At 34.2% G+C, this 25,084-nt stretch overlaps 1 protein-coding gene across 4 annotated transcripts in view; it reads right to left on the bottom strand.

Annotated features, from left to right (window-relative positions):
- The window catches only part of EEA1 (early endosome antigen 1), a 137,923-nt gene that overhangs the window by 63,823 nt on the left and 49,016 nt on the right, over positions 1–25,084 (bottom strand). For 3 of the 4 annotated variants that reach the window (XM_027107179.1, XM_027107178.1, XM_027107181.1), the window contains exons 3-10: positions 24,667–24,795; positions 20,058–20,182; positions 15,924–15,978; positions 15,762–15,827; positions 13,818–13,857; positions 12,450–12,563; positions 6,611–6,732; positions 5,330–5,485 (exon numbers count right to left, since the gene is read on the bottom strand). In XM_027107179.1, coding sequence (XP_026962980.1) covers positions 5,330–5,485; positions 6,611–6,732; positions 12,450–12,563; positions 13,818–13,857; positions 15,762–15,827; positions 15,924–15,978; positions 20,058–20,182; positions 24,667–24,795 — 807 coding nt within the window. The remainder of the gene's footprint in view (positions 1–5,329; positions 5,486–6,610; positions 6,733–12,449; positions 12,564–13,817; positions 13,858–15,761; positions 15,828–15,923; positions 15,979–20,057; positions 20,183–24,666; positions 24,796–25,084) is intronic. The other variant, XM_027107180.1, reaches the window with a different exon arrangement.

Here is a 25,084-nt window from a genome sequence, read left to right on the forward strand (position 1 = left end):
ATTGTTTAAATGAAAATTAATGTCTATTATGAAAACAATGGTTTAATCATTTAATAAATAAGGTAAGAGAAAGATAAGCAAAGAGCCTAGAAATACAAGCTTCCTATACATGAAAGCTTCAACCACTAGAGAGAGACTAAGTACTGCCTTTTAAGTATGGTTTCCTGCAAGTGATATTAACAGGAGAACTTTTTCATTTCTAATACTGCTTACTGGCTTTACTTTTTACATTCTTAACATTACGATTATTTTCAATTGCCTATATTCTTCATCAGTAAATAAACTATAATATGAATACAATAAATTTCTTAATTTTTTTAAATGAACACATCGGCAATTACCTATATCATACATTACAAGTGAGTACTTTCATCTTCAAGGAAAAAATCTTAGAAGGCTACTAATTTATTGTGACAATAATGCCAAGTGATCTTTTGCTACTTCTTTTGGAAAGCCTTCCAGAATGTGTGGCCCTTTTTTTTGTTAAAGGATTCTCATTATAATAAAACCAAATCCATTGTGGATGAAGGGATAAGGATAATGGATGAAGGTATAAAGTTTTAGAAACAAACTAGTAAACAAGGTAACTGAACTGAATGATTAAGCACTTGGGCTTATTTTAATAACCATAAATTAATGAAACTAGTTTTTTTGAGTGCTTTCCAAACTGGTTTAAAGTCAATAAAAAGAGGTTTCAAAAATGTTTTGGGGAATGACAGCATGTCTGAGATATGTTTATGACCTGATTTTTTAAGGAAAACATGTATATAAAATATACTTCAAAGAAAATACTTAAATATTCATGTATTTTTAACTGTGTTCAAGTAAAAAGTGTATCCTAAACGCTTTCTGTCTTGAACTGGTCATGTAACGTTGAAATGGATATAGGTATTGGAAGTTTATTTCAATTTGTTATGTCTAACAACTTTGAACCTCAGAATCACTTTCTATTAGCAATATTATGGATGTTAATAAAAATATTAGGAACCCAGCTACTTTAAATTAGTATGTTTTAATCATGTAGTACAAATGCCTACTTATCACACAGGAAAATAAATTATCATATTTAAATCCCTACTTCTAACTCTCTTTCAAAGGAATTACTAGAATATTTCACACATAATAAACAGAAATAAGTAACAGTGTATTAAAATGCAAATTTTGAGTATATTTCATTAAAATACCATGATTCCACATTAAAGTTTATAAGATACAGTTAGCCATGTGTAACATCTATCTAGTATCTATCTTGCTGATAAATGCCAACATATAAAAGGAACTAAACAAAGAAAATGTAAAGCAAATGTATCCAAAATTATTTTGTTGTATCTTATACCTTTTAGATACAGTAACATAAATAATTTTATAATGTATCCTTCGTACACTAAATATGTATATGTTTCTAAACTAGAATTTTTAAAAATATAAAAGCAAGCATTTAAAATTTTTCACTTTACTCAAGGGGGGAAAAAAGAAAGATGTGGGAAAAGTATACACCTAAAGGTACATTTTAGTTATGGGGAAGGGGAGGAACAGGAGTGAATTATAGGACACTTTCACTCTCTCTACTGCACATTATGAGTCGTTTTAGTTTTTGACAGTGATCATATGTTTCTATTTTAAAAAAATAAAGACTGAAGACAAAATTTCAAAGGAAATAAATACATTCACTATAGCAATATCACTGGGTGAAATTCAAAAAGAAGTTCTTCAAGTCACACAGACAGTCCTCACTAGTTAATAGGACAAGCTCATTTGTGGCTAGAAATCTTTAGCACTTGCACTTCCTGGGAATGCTGCTCCCAATTCTTCACCCTGCTTCTTGCTTACTTCATTCTTCTCCCATGTATCCTCTTTGAGGATACCTTCCCTGATCATTCTATCTAACATTGTCCCACGTTATTGCCAGCCCCACTACTGTCCATATCCTGTTTTGTTTGTCTACATAGCACTTAGCATTAACTGACTTTCTATCGTGATTTGGTTTACTTATATATTATTTGGTTTCCACAAAGGAATATAAGCTTTATAAGAGCAGGCACTGTATCTTATTCACTGTTGTATTCCCCACATGTAAAATAGTTGCTGACACTCAGGCATTCAAAAAATACTCGCTAAAGGGATGAGTGATTCTATCTCCAAGAAGTTACTAGATATTTGTACACAAGGAAACAGTATATAAGACTCTATAAAATAGTTTGCATTTCCTTGAAGCCACGTTATTGAATTTAACATCGAATTTTTACTAAAAAATTTTAAATTACAAAATAATTAAGGAAAAATATTTCACGCAAACCTGCTAGTGCTTTAAGATTATAATTATTGTCCTAATATTCTACTAGTTTTAGTAAATAATCATTTTAAAGATGGTTAAAAATTTGCTTGATTGATAAAACAAAAGTGAGCATATGTTTGAAGTTCTGAGATTGCCTTAAAACACAAAATTGCCATATGGTGCTATGGTACTATTAAAAGTAGTACTAATATTAAAAGCCTTCCAAAAACACATTACCTCAAGTTTAAGCATCTCCATTAGAAAGCAGAAAAAAATAAAATAAAATGATGGATGAAAGGTGGAAGACTGACAAAAGTACACATTGAACATACAATAAAAAGTCCAAACACACCTCTAAATCTGATCTCTTATACTAGCTTACTTTTAAATGATACTTAAATGCTCTCTTTAGTAACTATGCATGAGTATAATCATACTTATTCCATCTCTTTATAACCTTATTAGCTTTAAAAATTGGGATTCAAATAAGTATATTTGGAATACAAATAAAATTCTTAAAAAATCATTTCCATTAAAGACAACACCAAATATAAGTTGATGACAGCTTTGATATGTTTAATAATGTAGATTTTTAGGAATAATCCTTTTATTAACCTTAATTTCTGATCTAAAGAAAAGCTAATTATTTTAAAAGTACTTTTAAATGCTTTAGAATGAGTTATTTTTCTATATGCCTTCTAAAATATCTAGATTTTTTAAATGTCAATGAATTCATAAGTTATATTTTTAATGAAAGGAATGGAACATATTTAACAATGTATAATACCAGATTGTATATCTTGAGCCTCAACGAGAAATACCAAACAAATCATTACATTTTTAGTTTCTTTAACTCCTTTTACTGTTTTGTTTCTGATTCCAATGTTTTAGGTTCAGTAAAGCAGTAATATATAAAAGTTTTTTTTCTATTAAGTTCAAGTTATATAATTCACTAACACACTTAACTGAGAATAAATAGAAATGAATTTTAATAAATTAATAAAATACATGCCAGTTTTCAAGGAGTAAGCAGAAGCTAAAAACAGTTATAAACAAATAAATGAGATGGAATATTTAGACAGTAATTTTTTTTCATGTGGAAATGGTACTAGACACAACTCAAAAGTATTTTAAGCTATACTCAATACAAATATACAATATGTCAAGATATAAAAAGTAATAAAAATAAGTATTAGATCAAGATTAATAGCACAAATTTACTTCTAAGGCAATCACCAGACCACCTAAAATGGGAAATAACATGATATAGAAAGAACACGAGTTTCAGACCAAACTTGAGTTCTAATCCAAGCTTCTTTATGTTCGGTGCATGACCTTGAACAAGTTATTTAACCTCATTGAGCCCAGATTCCTTAAATATAAAACAAACTTAATACTTAACTTCCAGGGTTAAAAGAAATTTCTACTCAAGCATTATCTGGATGGGATTTTACCTCATGAGACTTCTTTGATTCAGACTCTCCTTGATTACACATTAGGAGCTTTTTATTGGCTTTGATAAATTCATGAACTCCCTGAAATTATTTGAAAATTTGTGGTACTATGTGTCATTGGGCTACAAAGATCACTTTTGGGAAATCTGCACCTGAAGTTCATAAACTTTAAAGTCTGAAATGTTAAGCATCATAAAGCCTCACATGCCTATGCATGTTGTACCCATAAACTTTCACCATTCCTCCACTAATAAGATACAGGAGGAACTAAATTAAAGGATTACATGGGTTATCTATAATATTTATACTCCATAGCTCATTAATAAGTTACTAATTATGAATAGAGTGGCTTTTAGATCACCAGCTGAAAAACTCTAAGAAAGAGATGCAAGTTGAAATGTCACTATAACAACTTTTTAAACTGAAAACATGAAAAACAGAGGTCCACATAATATATGAGAGCTTAAGAACTACACATAGTACTAGTTATAACAAAATACCTCCTATGATACAGTAGGAAGGACAAAGGCATTTTTAAGCAAATATATTTACTACACATCCTAGAGTTTGTCACATGCTGACATAATTATATAAGGGATTTACAGGCCAAAGTCATGCAAGAAATAGTACAAGAAACTGAGAATGTTTATCCTGGAAAAGAAAAAAACTCAGAGTAAATATGAACAGTCTTCAAATATTTCATGTGGAAAAGAACAGTTTACTATGTTTAATTCCTGAGAACTGGAACCAGTGCATGTAAATTATAGGGAACCAAATGCCAACTCAATGGAATGGCTGACTTAGGAAGAAATATGCACCCCTACACCACCGAGCAAGAGTTGTAGATCACTTATCAGAGATGCTATAAAGGGAATTCCTGGATGGAGTGTTAGACTAGATGATTTTTATGACTTCTTTCAACCACAAAATTAAATAACTGATAAATGAAAAAGAAGTCGAATAGAAAATAAGTCTTAAATACTTTTTCTAAACAACATTGGTTATACAAATGAAGACAATGAAATCATACTTCCTTTACCCCTACCAAATTGAAATAAACTTAATTACTACTTACTGACTAGTCTGGAGCAAATTTAACTTTAAATGTAATTTCTATACAATATACATCATTTATTAAACAGAATAATACTCTTGTATGCAAACATTCTTCTCTAAGGCTCTAGCTTCATAGAGCAAATATTAAAAATATTGACTATCAGACTATATTGACTATATACAAATGTTACTCAGACCAGATGAAAGAAAGGCAAATACTGCTTGATAGGTCACTCGGAAAAATTCTGGCTTCACTCAAGAGTGCACACTAGGGCTTCCCTGGTGGCGCAGTGGTTGGGAGTCTGCCTGCCGATGCGGAGGATGCGGGTTCGTGCCCCGGTCCGGGGGGATCCCGCATGCCGCGGAGCGGTTGGGCCCGTGAGCCATGGCCGCTGGGCCTACGCGTCCGGAGCCTGTGCTCCGAAACGGGAGAGGCCACCACAGTGAAACGCCCACGTACTGCAAAAAAAAAAAAAAAAAAAAAAAAGAGTGCACACTAAACAAGTTAACATAAATCTCATTTAAGTGCATTAAACTTCATTACCTGTGAGTGAGCATGTTCTGCTTGTAACTTTTTGCATTCATCTTTGAGTTTTTCAGATTCTCTCTCACGTTCCAAGGTCATGTTGTCCATTAGCGTTTGAACTTGTACCAGTTCTTTCTTAAGCACAGCAACATCTTCTATTCCAGGTCTCTGAAGCTGTGAAACAACACATTTTAATTAAAAATCACAGTGAAACTAAAATAACACACTTTTTTTTTTCTTTTTTTTGTGGTATGCAGGCCTCTCACTGCAGTGGCCTCTCCCGCTGCGGAGCAGACACGCAGGCTCAGCGGCCATGGCTCACGGGCCCAGCCACTCCGCGGCACGTGGGATCTTCCCGGACCGGGGCACAAACCCATGTCCCCTGCATCGGCAGGCGGACTCTCAACCACTGCGCCACCAGGGAAGGCCAACACACATTTTTAAAATAGTTTTACTACTAAGAAATCAAAATAAAACAATCTTTAATATCAATTACTAGATTCCAAACATCAAACACTGATGTCTTCCCCCAACCACCCTCTCCTTTTCCCGCTCTATCTTATACTTGATAGTATTACCACTCAAGGTACAAAACCACAAATTCACAATTATCCTTAGCACTTTAATTGCTTTCCTTTCCTTCACAAAGTACACCCACTGGTGATAACAATCACTTGATAAATGCTAAATTCCTTCATTTTTTTATCCTAGGAAACTGGTCAATAACATGAAGAAGGAACAGGTATAAGCATAATTTGGGTTTGTTGCAGGTTGAATACAGTTGATTCATTTATTCATATATTTCTTGAGTGCTAAATAAAGGACAGAAAGGAGGCAAGGACAGATCCAAAGTTGTTAAGCCTGGGGAGAGTGATGAAAATACATGGTACCAATGACAGAAATACAGTTACAGAGGAAACAGGATGACTTGATTTTATACTTGTTGAATTTGAAATGAAACCTAGAAATGCAATCAGAAGTACCCGAAAAGTATAAATTTATACAACTAAAGTTCAAGGGATGGTAAGATCAGAGATGCAAATATGGAAACTACTAAAAAAGACACGATATTAAGATAGAAACAACAAAAATGTTAAAGTCATAAATTATGTGTCATAAAATTCCATTTTTACTTTAAAAATCATATAAAGTATATACATTTACATGGAAAAACTAAAGGGAATTTTTTTCTTTCCTCCATTCTACTCAAGCTGTACTTCCAAAAATGTTTCATCAGTGTATACATTTAATTTTTCAATTTCAAATAAGGTACATTCTAATAAATGGCTTCTAAATTACCAGTTCAGTCTTTAGATCTTGAATTATAGTTGCTCCTTTGTTTAATTCTTCTGTTAGATAGGTCACTTTTTGTTCGGCAGCTTCTCGAAGACTCCTTTCTTCATCATATTTTGACTTTACATCTAATTAAGGATAGTTACACAAATGACATGACATTAACTCTAGGGAAGAACAGTTTTATAAAGTCTTGTATATTCCAGTATGTATCTATATATCACTCTAATTCACATTCCTTTGATAACCATAAACATATACAATAAAATTATACTTCTGATTACATTAAATGATAAACTATTTTTTTTTACTTTTTGAATTTTATTTTATTTATTTATACAGCAGGTTCTTATTAGTCATCAATTTTATACAAATCAGTGTATACATATCAATCCCAATCGCCCAATTCATCCCACCACCACCCCCAACCCCCGCCGCTTTCCCTGCTTGATGTCCATATGTTTGTTCTCTACATCTTTGTTTCAATTTCTGCCCTGCAAACCAGTTCATCTGTACCATTTTTCTAGGTTCCAAATATATGCATTAATATACGATATTTATTTTTCTCTTTCTCACTTACTTCACTCTATCTGACAGTCTCTAGATCCATCCACGTCTCAACAAATGACCCAATTTCGTTCCTTTTTATGGCTGAGTAATATTCCATTGTATATATGTACCAAAACTTCTTTATCCATTCGTCTGTCAATCGGCATTTAGGATGCTTCCATGACCTGGCTATTGTAAACAGTGCTGCAATGGACACTGGGATGCATGTGTCTTTTTGAATTGTGGTTTTCTCTGGGTATATGCCCAGTGGTGGGATTGCTGGGTCATATGGTAATTCTATTTTTACTTTTAAGGAACCTCCATACTGTTCTCCATAGTGGCTGTATCAGTTTACATTCCCATCAATAGTGCAGGAGGGTTCCCTTTTCTCCACACCATCTCCAGCATCGGTTATTTGTAGATTTTCTGATGATGCCCATTCTAACTGGTGTGAGGTGATACCTCATTGCAGTTTTGATTTGCATTTCTCTAATAATTAGTGATGTTGAGCAGCTTTTCATGTGCTTCTTGGCCATCTGCATGTCTTCTTTGGAGAAATGTCTATTTAGGTCTTCTGCCCATTTTTGGATTGGGTTGTTTGTTTAATATTAAGCTACATGAGCTTGTTTATATGCTTTGGAGATTAATCCTTTGTCCGTTGATTCGTTGGCAAATATTTTCTCCCATTCTGAGGGTTGTCTTTTCGTCTTGTTTATGGTTTCCTTTGCTGTACAGAAGCTTTGAAGTTTCATTAGGTCCCATTTGTTTATTTTTGTTTTTATTTCCATTACTCTAGGAGGTGGATCAAAAAGATCTTGCTGTGATTTATGTCAAAGAGTGTCCTTCCTATGTTTTCCTCTAAGAGTTTTATAGTGTGCAGTCTTACATTTAGGTCTCTAATCCATCTTGAGTTTATTTTTGTGTATGGTGTTAGGGAGTGTTCTAATTTCATTCTTTTACATGTAGCTGTCCAGTTTTCCCATCACCACTTGTTGAAGAGACTGTCTTTTCTCCATTGTATATACTTGCCTCCTTTGTCATATATTAGTTGACCATAGGTGCGTGGGTTTATCTCTGGACTTTCTATCTTGTCCCATTGATCTGTTTCTGTTCCAGTACCATATTGCCTTGATTACGGTACCTTTGCAGTATAGTCTGAAGTCAGGGAGCCTGATTCCTCCAGCTCCGTTTTTTTCCCTCAAGACTGCTTTGGCTATTCGGGGTCTTTTGTGTCTCCATACAAATTTTAAGATGATTTGTTCTAGTTAAGTAAAAAATGCCATTGGTAATTCAACAGGGATTGCTTTGAATCTGTAGATTGCTTTGGGTAGTATAGTCATTTTCACAATATTGATTCTTCCAATCCAAGTACATGGTATATCTCTCCATCTGCTGGTATCATCTTTATTTCATCAGTGTCTTATAGTTTTCTGCATACAGGTCTTTTGTCTCCCTAGGTAGGTTTATTCCTAGGTATTTTATTCTTTTTGCTGCAATGGTAAACAGGAGTGTTTCCTTAATTTCTCTTTCAGATCATCATTAGCATATAGGAATGCAAGAGATTTCTGTGCATTAATTTTGTACCTGCAACTTTACCAAATTCACCGATGAGCTCTATTACTTTTCTGCTGGCATCTTTAGGATTCTCTATGTATAGTATCATGTCATCTGCAAAGAGTGACAGTTTTACTTCTTCTTTTCCAATTTGTATTCATTTTATTTCTTTACTTCTCTGATTGCCGTGGCAATCTATTGCCACGGCAATATTGCCACTATTGAGTAATAGTGGTGAGCGTGGACGTCATTGTCTTGTTCCTGATCCTACAGGAAATGCTTTCAGTTTTTCACCATTGAGAGCAATGTTGGCTGTGGGTTTGTCATATATGGTTTTTATTATGTTGAGGTAGTTTCCCTCTATGCCCACTTTCTGGAGAGTTTTTATCATAAATGGTGTTGAATTTTGTCAAAAGCTTTTTCTGCATCTATTGAGATGATCATATGGTTTATATTCTTCAATTTGCTAATATGGGGTATCACATTGATTGATTTGCGTATACTGACGAATCCTTGCAGCCCTGGGATACATCCCACTGGATCATGGTGTATGATCCTTTTAATGTGTTGCTGGATTCTGTTTGCTAGTATTTTGTTGAGGATTTTTGCATCTATATTCATCAGTGATATTGGTATGTAACTTTTTTTTTAGTATTTTTGTCTGGTTTTGGTATCAGGGTGATAGTGGCCTCATAGAATGAGTTTGGGAGTGTTCCTTCCTCTGCAATTTTTTGGAAGAGTTTGAGAAAGATGAGTGTTAGCTCTTCTCTAAATGTCTGATAGAATTCACCTGTGAAGCCATCTGGTCCTGGACTTTTGTTGGAAGATTTTTAATCACAGTTTCAATTTCATTACTTGTGATTGGTCTATCCATATTTTCTATTTCTTCCTGGTACAGTCTTGGAAGGTTATACCTTTCTAAGAATTTGTGCATTTCTTCCAGGTTGTCCATTTTTTTGGCATAGAGTTGCTGTTAGTAGTCTCTTAGGATACTTTGTATTTCTGCAGTGTCTGTTGTAACTTCTCCTTTTTCATTTCTAATTTTATTGATTTGAATCTTCTCCCTCTTTTTCTTCATGAGTTATCAATTTTGTTTATCTTCTCAAAGTACCAGCTTTTAGTTTTATTGATCTTTGCTATTGTTTTGTTTCTATTTCATTTATTTCTGCTCTGATCTTTATGATTTTTTTCCTTCTGCTAACTTTGAGTTTTGTTTGTTCTTCTTTCTCTAGTTCCTTTAGGTGTAAGGTTAGATTGAGATTTTTCTTGTTTCTTGAGGTAGGCTTGTATTGCTATAAACTTCCCTCTTAGAATTGCTTTTGATGCAACCCATAGGTTTTGGATCATGGTGTTTTCATTGTCATTTGTCTCTAGGTATTTTTTGATTTCCTCTTTGATTTCTTCAGTGATCTCTTGGTTATTTAGTAACATAGTGTTTAGCCTCCATGTGTTTGTGTTTTTTATGTTTTTCTACTCTAATAGCGTTGTGGTCAGAAAAGATGCTTGATATGCTTTCAATTTTCTTAAATTTACTGAGGCTTGATTTGTGACCCAAGATGTGATCTATCCTGGAGAACGTTCTGTGCGCACTTGAGAAGAAAGTGTAATCTGCTGTTTTTGGATGGAATGTCCTATAAATATCAATTAAATCTATCTGGTCTATTGTGTCATTTAAAGCTTCTGTTTCCTTATTTATTTTCATTTTGGATGATCAGTCCATTGGTGTAAGTGAGGTGCTAAAATCCCCCACTATTACTGTGTTACTGTCGATTTCCTCTTTTACAGCTGTTAGCAGTTGCCTTATGTATTGAGCTGCTCTTATGTTGGGTGCATATATATTTATATTTGTTATATCTTCTTCTTGGATTGATACCTTGATCATTATGTAGTGTCCTTCCTTGTCTCTTGTATCATTTTTTATTTTAAAGTCTATTTTATCTGACATGAGTATTGCTACTCCAGCTTTCTTTTCATTTCCATTTGCATGGAATATCTTTTTCCATCCCCTCACTTTCAGTCTGTATGTGCCCCTAGGTCTGAAGTGGGTCTCTTGTAGACAGCATATAGATGGGTCTTCTTTTTGTATCCATTCAGCGAGCCTGTGTCTTTTGGTTGGAGCATTTAATCCATTCACGTTTAAGATAAGTAGCAATATGTATGTTCCTATTACCATTTTCTTAATTGTTATGGGTTTGTTTTTGTAGGTCCTTTTCTTCTCTTGTATTTCCCACTTAGAGAAGTTCCTTTAGCATTTGTTGTAGAGATGGTTTGGTGGTGCTGAATTCTCTTGCTTTTTCTTGTCTGTAAAGCTTTTTATTTCTCCATCGAAACTGAATGAGATCCTTGCCCGGTAGAGTAAACTTGGTTGTAGGTTCTTCCCTTTCATCACTTAAATTATATTATGCCACTCCCTTCTGGCTTGTAGAGTCTCTGCTGAGAAATCAGCTGTTAACCTTATGGGAGTTCCCTTGTATGTTATTTGTCATTTTTCCCTTTCGGCTTTCAATAATTTTTCTTTGTCTTTAATTTTTGCCAATTTGATTACTATGTGTCTCGGTGTGTTTCTCCTTGGGTTTACCCTGTATGGGACTTGCTGCGCTTCCTGGACTTGGGTGGCTATTTCCTTTCCCATGTTAGGTTAGTTTTCAACTATAATCTCTGCAAATATTTTCTCTGGTCCTTTCTCTCTCTCTTCCCCTTCTGGGACCCTTATAATGCAAATGTTGTTGTGTTTAATGTTGTACCAGAGGTCTCTTAGGCTGTCTTCATTTCTTTTCATTCTTTTTTCCTTATTCTGTTCTGCAGCAGTGAATTCCACCATTCTGTCTTCCAGGTCACTTATTCGTTTTTCTGCCTCAGTTATTCTGCTATTGATTCCTTCTAGTGTAGTTTTCATTTCAGTTATCATATTGTTCATCTCTGTTTGTTTGTTCTTTAATTCTTCTAGATCTTTGTTAAACATTTCTTGCATCTTCTTGATCTTTGCCTCCATTCTTTTTCAGAGGTCCTGGATCATCTTCACTATCATTATTCTGAATTCTTTTTCTGGAAGGTTGCCTATCTCCTCTTCATTTAGTTGTTTTTCTGGGGTTTTATCTTGTTCCTTCATCTGGTACATAGCCCTCTGCCTTTTCATCTTGTCTAACTTTCTGTGAATGTGGTTTTTGTTCCCCAGGCTGCATGACTGTAGTTCTTCTTGCTTCTGCTGTCTGCCCTCTGGTGCTAAATGATAAACTTTAAATGATCAAATGTCTTTGTCTACATAAATTCCACACAGCTAATTGCTAATTAGCATTTTATTGTATTTATATGTATTGTAATTGCTAATTAGCATTTTAATGTATACTTAATCACATACAATATATTACCTAAAAGCATGTATATGTAGTTAAAAAAATTATATGCGATTGTTAGCATAACCAAATGTTAAATCTGTACTATATTACTTAACTTCTTCAAAATGTTACTTGTTAATCTTTAAGCATACCCCAAAAGAAAATTCATCTTCTCTAAAATTCAAGAAGAATTTTAGAGAGAAAATCAGTCCTTTGAAAGGAGGAGGTGGGAGAACAAACAAAATAACTTATATAGCAACTCTATTATCATTAAATGCCAGTAATCACCACCACAATCTATAACAAATGCTTTATCACACTAAAATACAATGTTTATTTCTAGGATATACAATGGCAAAATTGTAATGAGACTGATATATTGGCTAAATAATTCTGATTTAATTTACCTGCAATTTCAGTGGCAAGTTGGGCTGCTTTCTGTTCAAATAAGTCTTTCATTTGCTTAATATTAAAATTTTCTGTTTGGGCTTCTTCTAACTGCTGTTCCAGAGACTGTAGTTCTACAAAAAAGTACAGTAATTATTCAAATACAATGTGAATTACATTTCCTAAATTGTTATTACTTATAATCACTGTAGAAGTTAAAGACAATCAACATGTGTCTACTAGCCAATTACTAGTAGAGTATCTTCACATTTTAAGAATTAAGCATAGGGCTTCCCTGGTTAAGAATCCGCCTGTCAATGAAGGGGACATGGGTTGGAGCCCTGGTCCAGGAAGATCCCACATGCCTCGGAGCAAGTAAGCCCGTGCTCCACAACTACTGAGCCTGCGCTCTAGAGCCCGCTAGCCACAACTACCGAGCCCACGTGCCACAAATACTGAAGCCTGCGCGCCTAGAGCCCCTGCTCCACAACAAGAGAAGCCACTGCGATGAGAAGCCCGCACACCGCAACAAAGAGTAGCCCCAGCTTGCCGCAACTAGAGAAAGCCGGCACGCAGCAACAAAGACCCAATGCAGCCAAAAATAAAATAAATGTATTAAAAAAAAAAGAGAATTAAGCATAGCCAATTCATTTAAGGCTCAAGTCATAGTTTACAAACATGTAAAACAAATGAAAGGAATATTTAGCAATCATACCCAAATAATTTATAAATATTTGTTTAAGGATTATTGTGACTTCACATTTCTCAGTTATTTTCCTATATCTGTCAACTGACCAAAAAGAAATATATCGTGCATAGCTGATGAAAAATGTAACAATGCGAAATGAAATTAGAACTGTTTTAAGAACAATCAAGGTCTTAAATAAAATAATCAATTAAAATATGCAGTCAACTCCTACTACTTCATTCTCATAAAGATAAGGGATTTCAGAGGGACATTAAATACAATAGCTAATCTCAAAATACAATTTTGATTATTCATTGAGCATTCCTCCAGTTAAAGTCCATTACCAAGATGCTAGTTTCATCATTTTTTTATTTCAAGAGAAAAAACTGCATCGCTCTTTAATACAGATCTAAATTTTCATTAACCACCATATTAATGTAATATTTCAGAAGTTTCTTTCTAACTTCAGAATATAATGAACTAAAACAGGACTAAGATTTCATTAACTGATTAAGTTACAAAGTTCACAGGTAATAGATACTCTCAGCCTAGAATATGACTGTTGTCTTCACTGTTTTAAAGCCATAAAGTATAATCACAAAATAAAATTCATGTAGCAAGCATCACAGAAAAAGAAAGAAGAAAGGATGAGAAAGAAGAAAAAGAAAAATGAAAAAATAACAGCTTCAAGTAAAGTTACCTGCTGATGAATCAGTCACTAATCCATCAGGTTTAGAGTCCTCAATGAAAACAAAAAACATAAACAAATACATTAAAAGGAAAAGACAATACTGTTACAATTGCCAATGTGAAAAAAATCTCTGAAATCCACATTCTGTCAGGTAAGTAGCAAGATTTTGATGAAAATCAAATCTTGGCCTGCTCACATTCTTCTAGATCTCTAAGGTATGACTAGGCAGTCTGGAATAATGATGTAACTGTAGCTCACTGATTCTAAGAATTATTTTATGTTAACATATATTAAATTTTTATGAGTCTTGCCAAGATGGCATCTTAAATTCCATAAATACAGTAATAAGTAACATAAACTATCACAATTATAAAAATAGATTCTAAAGCAAATACTTAAGTTAGCAGACAAGATTCAATCCTATAATAGTCAAAATTTTTCATAAGCTGAAATATGCCATGAAACTAACACTACTAAAAAATTGGCTTTAAAAACATAAATTTTTAATTCCAGATTATAAATTGTCTTTAAAGGAGCCAAAATAAAGAATGTATTCCATAAGGTTTAATTTATCCCATGCATTAGGAATAAAATAATATACCACCTAGTCATTATTCCCATATTCTAAAGAATTACATATACCTGAAAAAGTTTCATAAGGTATCTCATAGTACATCTGACTTTTTATTTTCCTATACATTGGATTTAGACATACTGATTGCTAATAATCATCAGTAATTAAAATACATTTTCCCCCAAAGGTAAATTTCTTATCAAGGCAATTGCACTGTGGGAATGTATTTAATTTATATTATAAATGTAAAATAGCTGTATCAAATATAGTAAACAATTTCCTCTGTGTTTTCAGGTGCGGAAAATAATACAGCTCATGTTTGAATGATTGTTAATGGCATCTATGTAAAACACACATAAGTGAACTATAAGTATTTTGGATTACTAAAAACCTCTTTAATGCGTCCTCAATTACAGAAGCTGAGCAGTAATAAGACTGATATCTTTTTTATCCATTTATTTGTTTTTTTCCTAGTCTAAATCACAATTTTTGGTGAAAAGACAAAAAGACCAACTGGGAGTCATAATGTGCTAAGATAATGTGCACAGGGATCACTAATTACTTTATAAAAGTATTAGAGCTATTGTTAAAGGGTGTCAGTTTTATTCTTATAAATGAAAACTATATATGTATTTGGTAAAATTCATTATTCTATGATTCTTTATGTAAGTTTAGTATAAAAGTCAAAATAATTTTAGTATAAAAATCATAATTGGTTAAGACATTGTTTAGAAAATACATTAAGCTATAAAGAACATATATATATATAAAGAATCTAAGATATCAAGTGAAATCCCTCAAAATAACCACTTTTGATACCACAATGATTTGCTTGTTCTTTTCCCTACATATTATTTTTATGTAAAGTTGTATAGTACGTATGTGCCTGTGTGTGTACAAAGACACAAATGTTTTTTAACATCATTAATACATCAGTTTTCCCAAGTTTTCAAACAATCTCCACTAACATAAACTGTAAGCAGCTACTAATGGTTCTGTCCTTATTAACAGACATTTTAGTGATTTCTAATTTGTCACAAACACAAATGCTTTGAAGAGCTTCACTACTGTTTGAACCTATATTTCTTAACCATGTAGGTATATTGTCAGAAAATAAGAATAATGTTTTAAACAATCCATAGGTAAATGATTCTTAATGGAGCACCTTTAAGGAGTTACATCTGACCTTCCCACATATTAGTTATATTGGTTTGCATTCATTAGTACTACAAAGGATATACATGTAGGCTAATACACAGAGAAACAAATTAGGAAGTTATTCATATCAGGCCACCTGTTTACAAAAAAGTATTATGCTTAATTTTCAACAATGAAAATAAACAACTAATAACACACTTCAAGTACTTAAAAGCAATTACTTGCTGCTGCAGCCCTTGAAATTTTTCTAATTCTTTCTTTAATTCTTCTGAGTACCATTTTTCCTCCTAAGAGAAGAAAACAGTTTTTAATTAGTAAATTGTAAAAGATTTTATTTATCTGAAACACTGAAAATAAACAAGTATAATCATTTTTAGTCTTACCTTAAGTGAAGCCTGTAGGTCTTGGACCTCTTGTCTGAGTAGTGTTATGTCATCTCTAAACATAAGTTGAAAAAAAAGGAATTAATAGTTAATGTTCTTTAACAAATCATGGCCAGTGACTGCATATTAGTATTCTAATTTTCTCAAGTCTTAAAAAAATACTATAGATTTTATGTATAGTGGCATACATATATATATAAAATCCTTGGGAAAATAATTTTATTCCTAAAGCACATTGTCTATAAAGGGAAGAACATTTTCTCATGGAAATGATAAAACTGACTGTCAAGAACCTGAGCCCATCATTTTGTTGTGAAGCTGAAACTAACATACCATTGTAAAGCAATTATACTCCAATAAAGATGTTAAAAAAAAAAAAAAAAAAAAAAAAAAGAACCTGAGCCCAAAGCAAAATATCTCCCATTAATTTACCAGCAATAAGCATCAATAGATTCCTATTGCAGTAGTGTAAAATCTAAACTCATTAACAAGGACTATAAAATCTGCACAATCTACTCCCTGCCTTACCACTCTCATCCTCATTACTTTAGCTCTAACAATTCTGGCTTCTTTCTGTTTCTTGAGTCTGAAATGCTCTTTCCTGTCAAAACTTCACATTCTGTTCACTTCACCTAATTCTCTGTCAGTCTGACAAAGAATGGTGAGCAGACACCTCAAGGACCTAATGCAGGAAAAAGATTCCATGAGAAAACACATTTAGGATTATTCTTGTGGATATGAGGAACATATCTTCCCCTGTTGGATTATAAATAGCAGAAAAAGGGACTCTCCTTCCTCCACGCCACTCCAATGGCTGCCATGGTAGAAGACACAAAACTGAACTGAGCTGATTGGGAATACTCAAGTTAACTGATTCTAGTACAAAGGGAACAGAACAGGATCAGTTCTAATGTTTCAGAAGACCAAGTCCACACCAGCACAAGCGTTATCAGAAAGTAAAAGATAATGGGACATACTGGTGCGAGAATTATTCTCTAGGATGGGAGTGGGGGTAGAGAACAAATAACAGAGTCAGCTTCATCTGTGAAACATGGTTAATAATAGAAAAAGAAGGAAATTGCCAACAAAGAAAAATGTGAAAGATGGAGAAATAAGTCCTCTACCTTTGGTAGCCATTCATATGTAAAGAATTACTTCATTATTCAACAGAACTTGTCTATGCCAGACTCTCAAGTTGTTCAGTTTAATGGGGCAAGTAAACATGGAAAGAAGAGTAACAGACCATCAGTTCTATGATAAAAATAAAAACAGAGACATAGGGACTTCCCTGGTAGTGCAATGGTTAAGAATCCACCTGCCAATGCAGGGAAGATGGGTTCGATCCCTGGTACGGGAAGATCCCACATGCTGTGGAGCAACTAAGCCCGTGCGCCACAACTACTGAGCCTGCGCTCTAGACCCCGTGAGCCACAACTACTGAGACTGCATGCCACAACTACTGAAGCCCATGTGCCTAGAGTCCGTGCTCCACAACAAGAGAAGCCACTGCAATGAGAAGCCCGCGCACCAAAACGAAGAGTAGCCTCTGCTCACTGAAACTAGAGAAAGCCCACATGCAGCAACGAAGACCCAATGCAGCCAAAAATAAAATAAATAAATTTATTTTTTAAAAAAAGAAAAAGAATACTAGTCTGGCAGCAACATGGAGAGTTAAGTAGAGAGGTACAATACATAGGGAGAGAGCCAACTATAAATACTGAAAAATATTTTTGAGTGAGAGATGATAAAGCCTAAAATAAGCCATAGCAGGGAAGATAAAAAAAGGTTATAAGAGGGGCTTCCCTGGTGGCGCAGTGGTTGAGAGTCCACCTGCCGATGCGGGGGACACAGGTTTGTGCCCCGGTCTGGGAGGATCCCACATACCGCGGAGCGGCTGGGCCTGTGAGCCATGGCCGCTGAGCCTGCGCGTCCGGAGCCTGTGCTCCGCAACGGGAGAGGCCACAACAGTGAAAGGCCCTGCGTACCGTAAAAAAAAAAAAAAAAAAAAAAAAAAGGGTTATAAGAGCTTTTAAGGAGATAGAATTAACTAAACTTTGTGACAGATCAAATAGGGGAGGGTAAGTGTGTAAAAATGAGCATATCCAATTTTCTGGCTTTAGTAACTTGGTGGAAAGATAATGTTGCCATTAACCAGAAGATGTAACAGTAGGTAAGGAAAAGGTTTAGAAGGAAATATAATGAACCATGTTTTCAAATGTCAACAGGGAGATGTTCCTTTGGAACATCTAAGAGAAGATACCTAGTAGGCAACTTGGGAGATAATTCTAGGTTGGAGATGTAGTTTAGGAGGAAGTCATGGATATGGATATTACCCCAAGTACATTATATAGAGGAAGGGAGTACATTAAACAGATCAAGAAAGAATTATCACAATGATGTGCTGTCTCAGAAGAGTAGAAGGAAAGAGAGCCAGAAGAACCAAATTGTGCAGAGATTGTAATAAATAGTCTACAAAGATGGCTGCCATCAAGTTCTTCCCTTCGTATACACAGAAGCCACTCCTCCACTGAAAGATAGAGCTTACTTCTTGGCCTCTTCAATCTGGCCCTCAGTTTCCTGAGCACTCCTGTAGCTACTATGACCAATAAAATATGGCAGAAGTGACACTCTGAAACTTTTGAAGCCAGGCCTTAAGATAACTGGCAGCTTCTGTTTCTTTCCTCTTGTAATGCTCTTTATTAGAACCCAACTGCTGGCCTGTAAGTCCAAGCAGCAGCATAGAGAGGCCTACATGAAGGAGAACTGAGTCCCCTGATATACAGCCCCAACTAAGCTGACAGCCAGCATCCAGCATCATCTCCCAGCCGTGAATGTGAGGTCATTTTGGACCTTCTGGCCTTCCCAGCACTCAACTCTACATAACTTAAAGCAGAACCATCCAGTCAAATCAAAGAATCATGAGAAGTAATACAGAGTTACAGTTTTAAACCACTAGGTTTGGAGTGGACTATTACACAGTTATAGATAACCAAAACAGAGGTCAAGTAAAATAAAAACTGAAAATAATCCAGGTTTTTTTTTACCGTTGACCTTGGAAGAAGTATTTTCAGTAGAATCGTAGGGCAAAAACCAGGTTTTAGTGAGCTAAACATTGGATGAAAAGTTAAGAAGCAAGTACACAGGTAGACTATGGATCTTTTTATGTTGAAAGTTCATGTATTCGGCACTAATTCACAGCTGAGAAAGCAACTCTGTTAAACTGACACTAAATATATAAACATTTATATATAAGTATATATTTTATATCTATCTCCTAACAAATGACAAAAGAACAGTACCCAAAATTATTGACTCATACATTAAAATCCTAAAGAGCACTAATAGTCATGTAAAAGGGAAGATTCATATTTCCCAAAAGCTCTGGTTTTCCCACATATTTTAATAAATTAAAACAACCATATTTTATAGTTCTACACATCTATCAACCAAAATGTGGTCATAATACTTTTCCTTAATGTGCTGTCCTTTATGCTATAGCATATTAACCAACTAAGAGGCTTTTTTTTTTAAAGAAAAACATGAAAAACAATTTTTTATAAGTAGAATAAAATCAAGTTTTCTTCCTTAGTGGGAATATAAGACAAGAGTCCTTACCAGTAGAAGAAGAAAAGCAAAGTCATACTGTTGAATGCTGTTCTAATTAATTATATTTTAGTTTAATTCTTAAAATGGTCAGGCAAAATTGTCAAGAAGTAGAATGTGTTATGTGTGCTTGCTGTTATACTGGTGATTACAAAAAAATGTTTTTTTAATAATTATTCAATTTAATTCTTTGCTAAATTCATTATTTTAACAACTTACTGTAAAATCTTCTAAACAAAGCATATCATTCTTTATTAAGCAGAATTGCTAAATAAAATTTAACCTTTTAAAAAATCACAATCTTTATTAAAAATATAAACCAGTGAACCATATTGTAGATGCTGGTATAGATAGTTTTTGGTCAAGGATAGGATTGGTTATAACAATAAAAGATGAAGGCTATGCTAAAAGAAAATAGATTTAAATTAAATAATATGAAAACACTACTCTTTTCGAAAACTAAGTATTCATGATAAAACAATGATATCACATGCACTCACTACATTACACTTCAAAACTATTATACTGTACCGCTTCAGAGCCAGAGCTTCTCCTCCATGACTCGAATCATTACCAGCATCGTGGACTGCCTCATAGTGTTTGAAAAGTTCATCAGCGGATCCAAGAGATTTCATACACTGCGGACATATGAAACCCTACAGAAAAAGGTTTCAAAATAGTATTTAGTATTGCAAAATAACCATTTGTATGTTATTAAATACAGTCATATGTATTATTCATACCAACAGGTAAATTGTAATTTACAGTGTTAAGCCCAAATTCTGGTACTGTGCAAAGGTACATCACTGCCTATCCTGGTTGCAGTTTACAAAATGTTTTTTAAAACCCTTACAACCATCTTTTAGGTTGAATAAATTAATGGCTAGAGTATAGAATTCTAATCTGAGAAGTTAGTTCTAATCTAGAAGTCTAGTTGAGAAGACTTGCCATCATATCCTCCATCTCTCTAGATATCTCCCTCAGTAAAACAATATCTGCTCCAATCTACTGCACAGGAATAACCAAAATATTAAGAACATGAAGCACTCTGATCATTGAGAAAAAAGGTAATATAAATAACTCATAATTACCACAGAGTATCTACAATGGTTGAGAAGTATTTTCATCAATAAATTCCTTGCTAACTTAAGATTAACACTATAAAAGCTTAAAATTAATATATAGTCCCATAAAATATTAAAAACTTATAAATAATCCCAGAATTATTATATAGTTATGGCATACAAGGTCCTGCAGGTATAGTTCCCCAATGACCTAACCAATCTGATCTCTGGACATTCCTTACTCTATATAACATGCTTCAACTATACTGAAGCACCTATGTTTCCCTGAACACACCACAGTATCTCACATTTTTACGCCTTTGCATATATTGCTTTTTTCCTCCAGCATTCTCATCATCAGTTTGTCAAGTTTCTACATCCACTATAATGCACAACACAATGAAGCTTTTAATCTACGTTTCCCTAATGGCTAGTGCAGTATTTTGAACATACCATATACTTTCTACAGAGTGTACTTATTTAATGAAATATGAATGAACCTGGCGGGCAGAATTTGGCAAAAAAACAGAAGAGCTTTAACAGCTTGCAGATTATAAAACCTTCCAAAGGATAGACTGAGCTAAGTAATAAGTACTCCGGACACATAAAAACTAAGAATAAACAAATAACTTCTGCTCCTTTGTTGGGTGCTATACAAATAACATACCTTCACATCATTTATGCACATCATATGGCAGAATCAAGGCTCAATGAACATAACATTACCAGACAATGGTATAACAGAAGTATTGATATATATAAAGAACTACAGGAACACAAGAGGAATATCCAAATCTGCCTGCAGCAGCAGTTAATGCTTTCCAAAAACTAAACACACACACACACACACACACACAAACACACATACACATTATGTATGTGTGTATATACATATATGTAGAAATATGTCTATATGAGACACTGGAATTAGGTACTGAATAGGAATTTACTTGTCAGAAATAAAGGCATTCTAAGCACATGGAGGAGCATGAACAAAGATATAGGAAAAGGTATGAAACACAGTCATGCTGCATTTGGGAAACAGAGGCATGTTCTGATCACAGAGCCAGAGTGAAGGGCAGGGGCACTACAGGTGAATGAATGCAATGATGTCTTATGAAACTCCTAAAGTAAGCAAAGACAGTAGTACTGAGGATGCGCCTTTGGACATCAGAATAATGCCATTAGGATCCAGATATGTGATGCTCAGCACTGTCTTCTGAATGAATGAATGCCCCCAGCCTGTGTTTTAATCTACTTGGTATTATCTTTTTTCAAAGCCATCTATTATCTACCATCATATTTCATAATGGCTCTATATTAAGCTCTATTTGGTATTCTTATAACTTCTGCCCAGTAACTGCTGTACCACACTAGTTAACATGCTTTTAGTGCAACAGCACATAAACCCCTATAATATTTAGCTTGTCATTTCTCTTTCGTGTCTCAGCTTCTGCTAGTAACTAGAAGGCAAATTACAGTGTTCCTCAGGAAATCCACATCCCAATTATGCTATTTAATCTTCAAAACTTTGGCTTTTTGACCACTGTCTTTACTTCCAGGTTTTGGCTCAAGATACCCAAGGACGCCAAAAAGCTAATGATCCCATTAGGGTATGCCATACTTTCTTAAAGCTTCTAAACATCACCAGGTTAATACTCCAGAAAGAACTGATTCATCCCTAAAGAGAAATTTTAGAAATTCAGTAATACATATTTAGAAATATTCTACCTAAGTAAATTTTCCATGTGATTAGAGCTTGCATGTTTAAATAAAACTTCAATTTTGGGACATTTCTGATGAAAATAATTCTAAAATACATATATGTACTTCCTCACCTACTTAAAAAGATGATATTAAACCTTTGCTTAATGTCCTAGAAGCATAAATATTAATCACTGAATGGGTGTCTTCCACTCTATTAATTCTGGCAAGTCTCTAATTCCTGTACCCACATTCTATAGTTTTTCTTACACCCTGTTTTGTCTTTCAACAATCATTTCTAAAAATTATTCCTATGCTATTTCTAGCAGCACTTGCCTGATATGGATAGGAAAGACAGATTAAGGGAAAAAAAGTTTATTAAACCACATCACTCATTTAAAATAAAAGTAAAGGGACTTCCCTGGTGGTCCAGTGGTTAAGAATCCACCTTCCAATGCAGGGGATGCGGTTCGATCCCTGGGCAGGGAACACATGCCATGGAGCAACTAAGCCCGCATGCCACAACTACAGAGCTCATGGGCTCTGGAGCCTGCGCGCCACAACTACTGAGCGTGCACGCTGCAGCGAAAGATCCCGCATGCCACGTGCCGCAACTAAGACCCAACGCGGCCAAAAATAAAAATAAATATTTTTTTAAAAAAAAAGTAAAATAAGCTCAGAATGAATATCTGAGGGATGTCCCATGAATAGAGTACATGACCTTTAGTTCATGGGCTTTGTGATACTAATTCTGGATATTAAGAGACTCCTCTATTTTTTCTAAACTATCTTCAAGGGAATTAAGGTTGCTAGATAGATAACTTACAAACAGTAAAACAGCAAAAAATAATACACCAAAATAGCCAGCTACATATTATTTCCCTTAATCATTCCAAATATCTCACCTTCTCTCTCTCTCTCTCTCTCTCTCTCTCTCTCTCTCTCTCTCTCACACACACACACATACACACACACACACACACACACATAGTGCTGACTTAAGATTAAATTCCTTACTGTTAGTTTTCAGTTATCTGTAATCCTTTCTCAGATCCACCATAGCTAAGAACTCAGGTTAACTTGATACTTATGATATCCTATTGTACCAAGTGTCCTTTCAGTTAAAAGGAAAGTTCTTATTTAAGTGACAGGTAGGTAAGATAGTCACTTTTGATTTTGGCTAACCCATAAAGAAAAGTTGACCCATATGTTCTGTAAGAAAAACAACTGGTAAAATGCTAAGCAGAGTTCCAAGAATCTTTTATGCCTCTATCTTTGCTCACACTGCCTCCGTAGTTTAACTGGTTTCCTATTTGCACTCATTTCCCCACCACCCTAGAGAATGTCTGGTTTAATTGTTCCCCTCTTCAAGTTCTTCTGCAGTTCCCCTCAAGCTGAATCAGACATTGTACTCTTTTTGCAAATATCTATCAGAAAAACTTCCTGGCATAGAGACCATATCTTATTTACCTTTTTATTTCCTGTACCTACCAAAATACCTGGCACATAAGAGGTACTCTATTAATGTTAAATAAGTGAAAGTTTGGTCAGATCGTTTTCTTATACATCATTAACTCATAGGAAAGAGTAAGTCTGATTTTTTTGTCTTTCATGGTAAAAGAAGTTTCATTCTTTTAAAAGATTTGTAAAAGAATTTTTTAAAAAGCTATGTCTCCCTTTGTTTTTAGAATACTGTAGTAGTTTTCCAAGAAAGGAGATATATCATCTGAGAAATTTTTTCCAGATTAAAAATGGGCAACACTTCCCCTCACTCGCTCCCACTCCCAGCCTTCTGTATACACCAGCCTCACACACTACAGAGAACATTTGGGTGACCCATGATTAATAACAGGTGTATATCATTCTGTCACTTCCAACAGGTCTGGGGAATCAAAACAAAGACTGAAACAGTCGTAGATCCAGATTCTAATGCTGTATATTTTTCCAAATAAAGACAGCAACAGTTGACATGCAAAGTCCTCTTTCTATGTAAGAGTAAAGCATCTTAACCTAAAGCATTTTAAAACATTCATTAATAAAACATTAACTACATAATAAAGATATAACTTACAAATGTTGAAATAAAAAACATTCACTTTATATTTCAAATTTCATGGCAAATTTTATGCAAAAATATAAACTTAAACTTTTACATATGTTTACAGATTCACAAAAAGACTGCTGCAAACAGTAAGAACAGCCAACTTCCCAAGAGCCTCTTTTCCTTATTAAACCTTCTTAGAGCATGCATAATTAAAGCAATCCACATTCCCTTATAGCAGAAAAAGTTAAGCAACACTGAGGCAAGGAAAAACAAAGCTATTTTGAGCAACCCAAAACCAAGCTGCTAAAACAAAATATTCAGGACCCACAGTAACACTGGAGTCATTAAGAAGAAGTTCCTGTCCTCTTGTCTCATTTTCAGCGTGCACTTTCTGGTAATGCTCCGACAAATCAATAGCAGTTATACATCTTTTCATACATAATGGGCAGATGAAACCCTGTGAAATAACAACTTTTAGGAGGATATATACAAAAAGTTATTTATGAAACAAAATAGAAACAATGAAAATAGACATAACAGGAAAATAATAGTATATTTCTTTTTAGTATATGGAAGGGAAATTTTCAAGTAGTAACTGTACAAAAGGTGAAAGACCTATCCAAATTAGGACTCTGAAATTAGTTTCCATCCTTATGCTATAGATTCCCATTGGTCAATTTTATTGAGTAACCAGTTGCTTTAGTTGGAATATTACTATTCTTTTTGTTTATGATAATTTGTCCTTA

The sequence above is a fragment of the Aethalodelphis obliquidens genome, unplaced genomic scaffold (genome assembly GCF_003676395.1).
Source record: "Aethalodelphis obliquidens isolate GAN/ISIS:26980383/991018 unplaced genomic scaffold, ASM367639v1 scaffold8, whole genome shotgun sequence".
NCBI classification, from domain to species: Eukaryota; Metazoa; Chordata; class Mammalia; order Artiodactyla; family Delphinidae; genus Aethalodelphis; species Aethalodelphis obliquidens.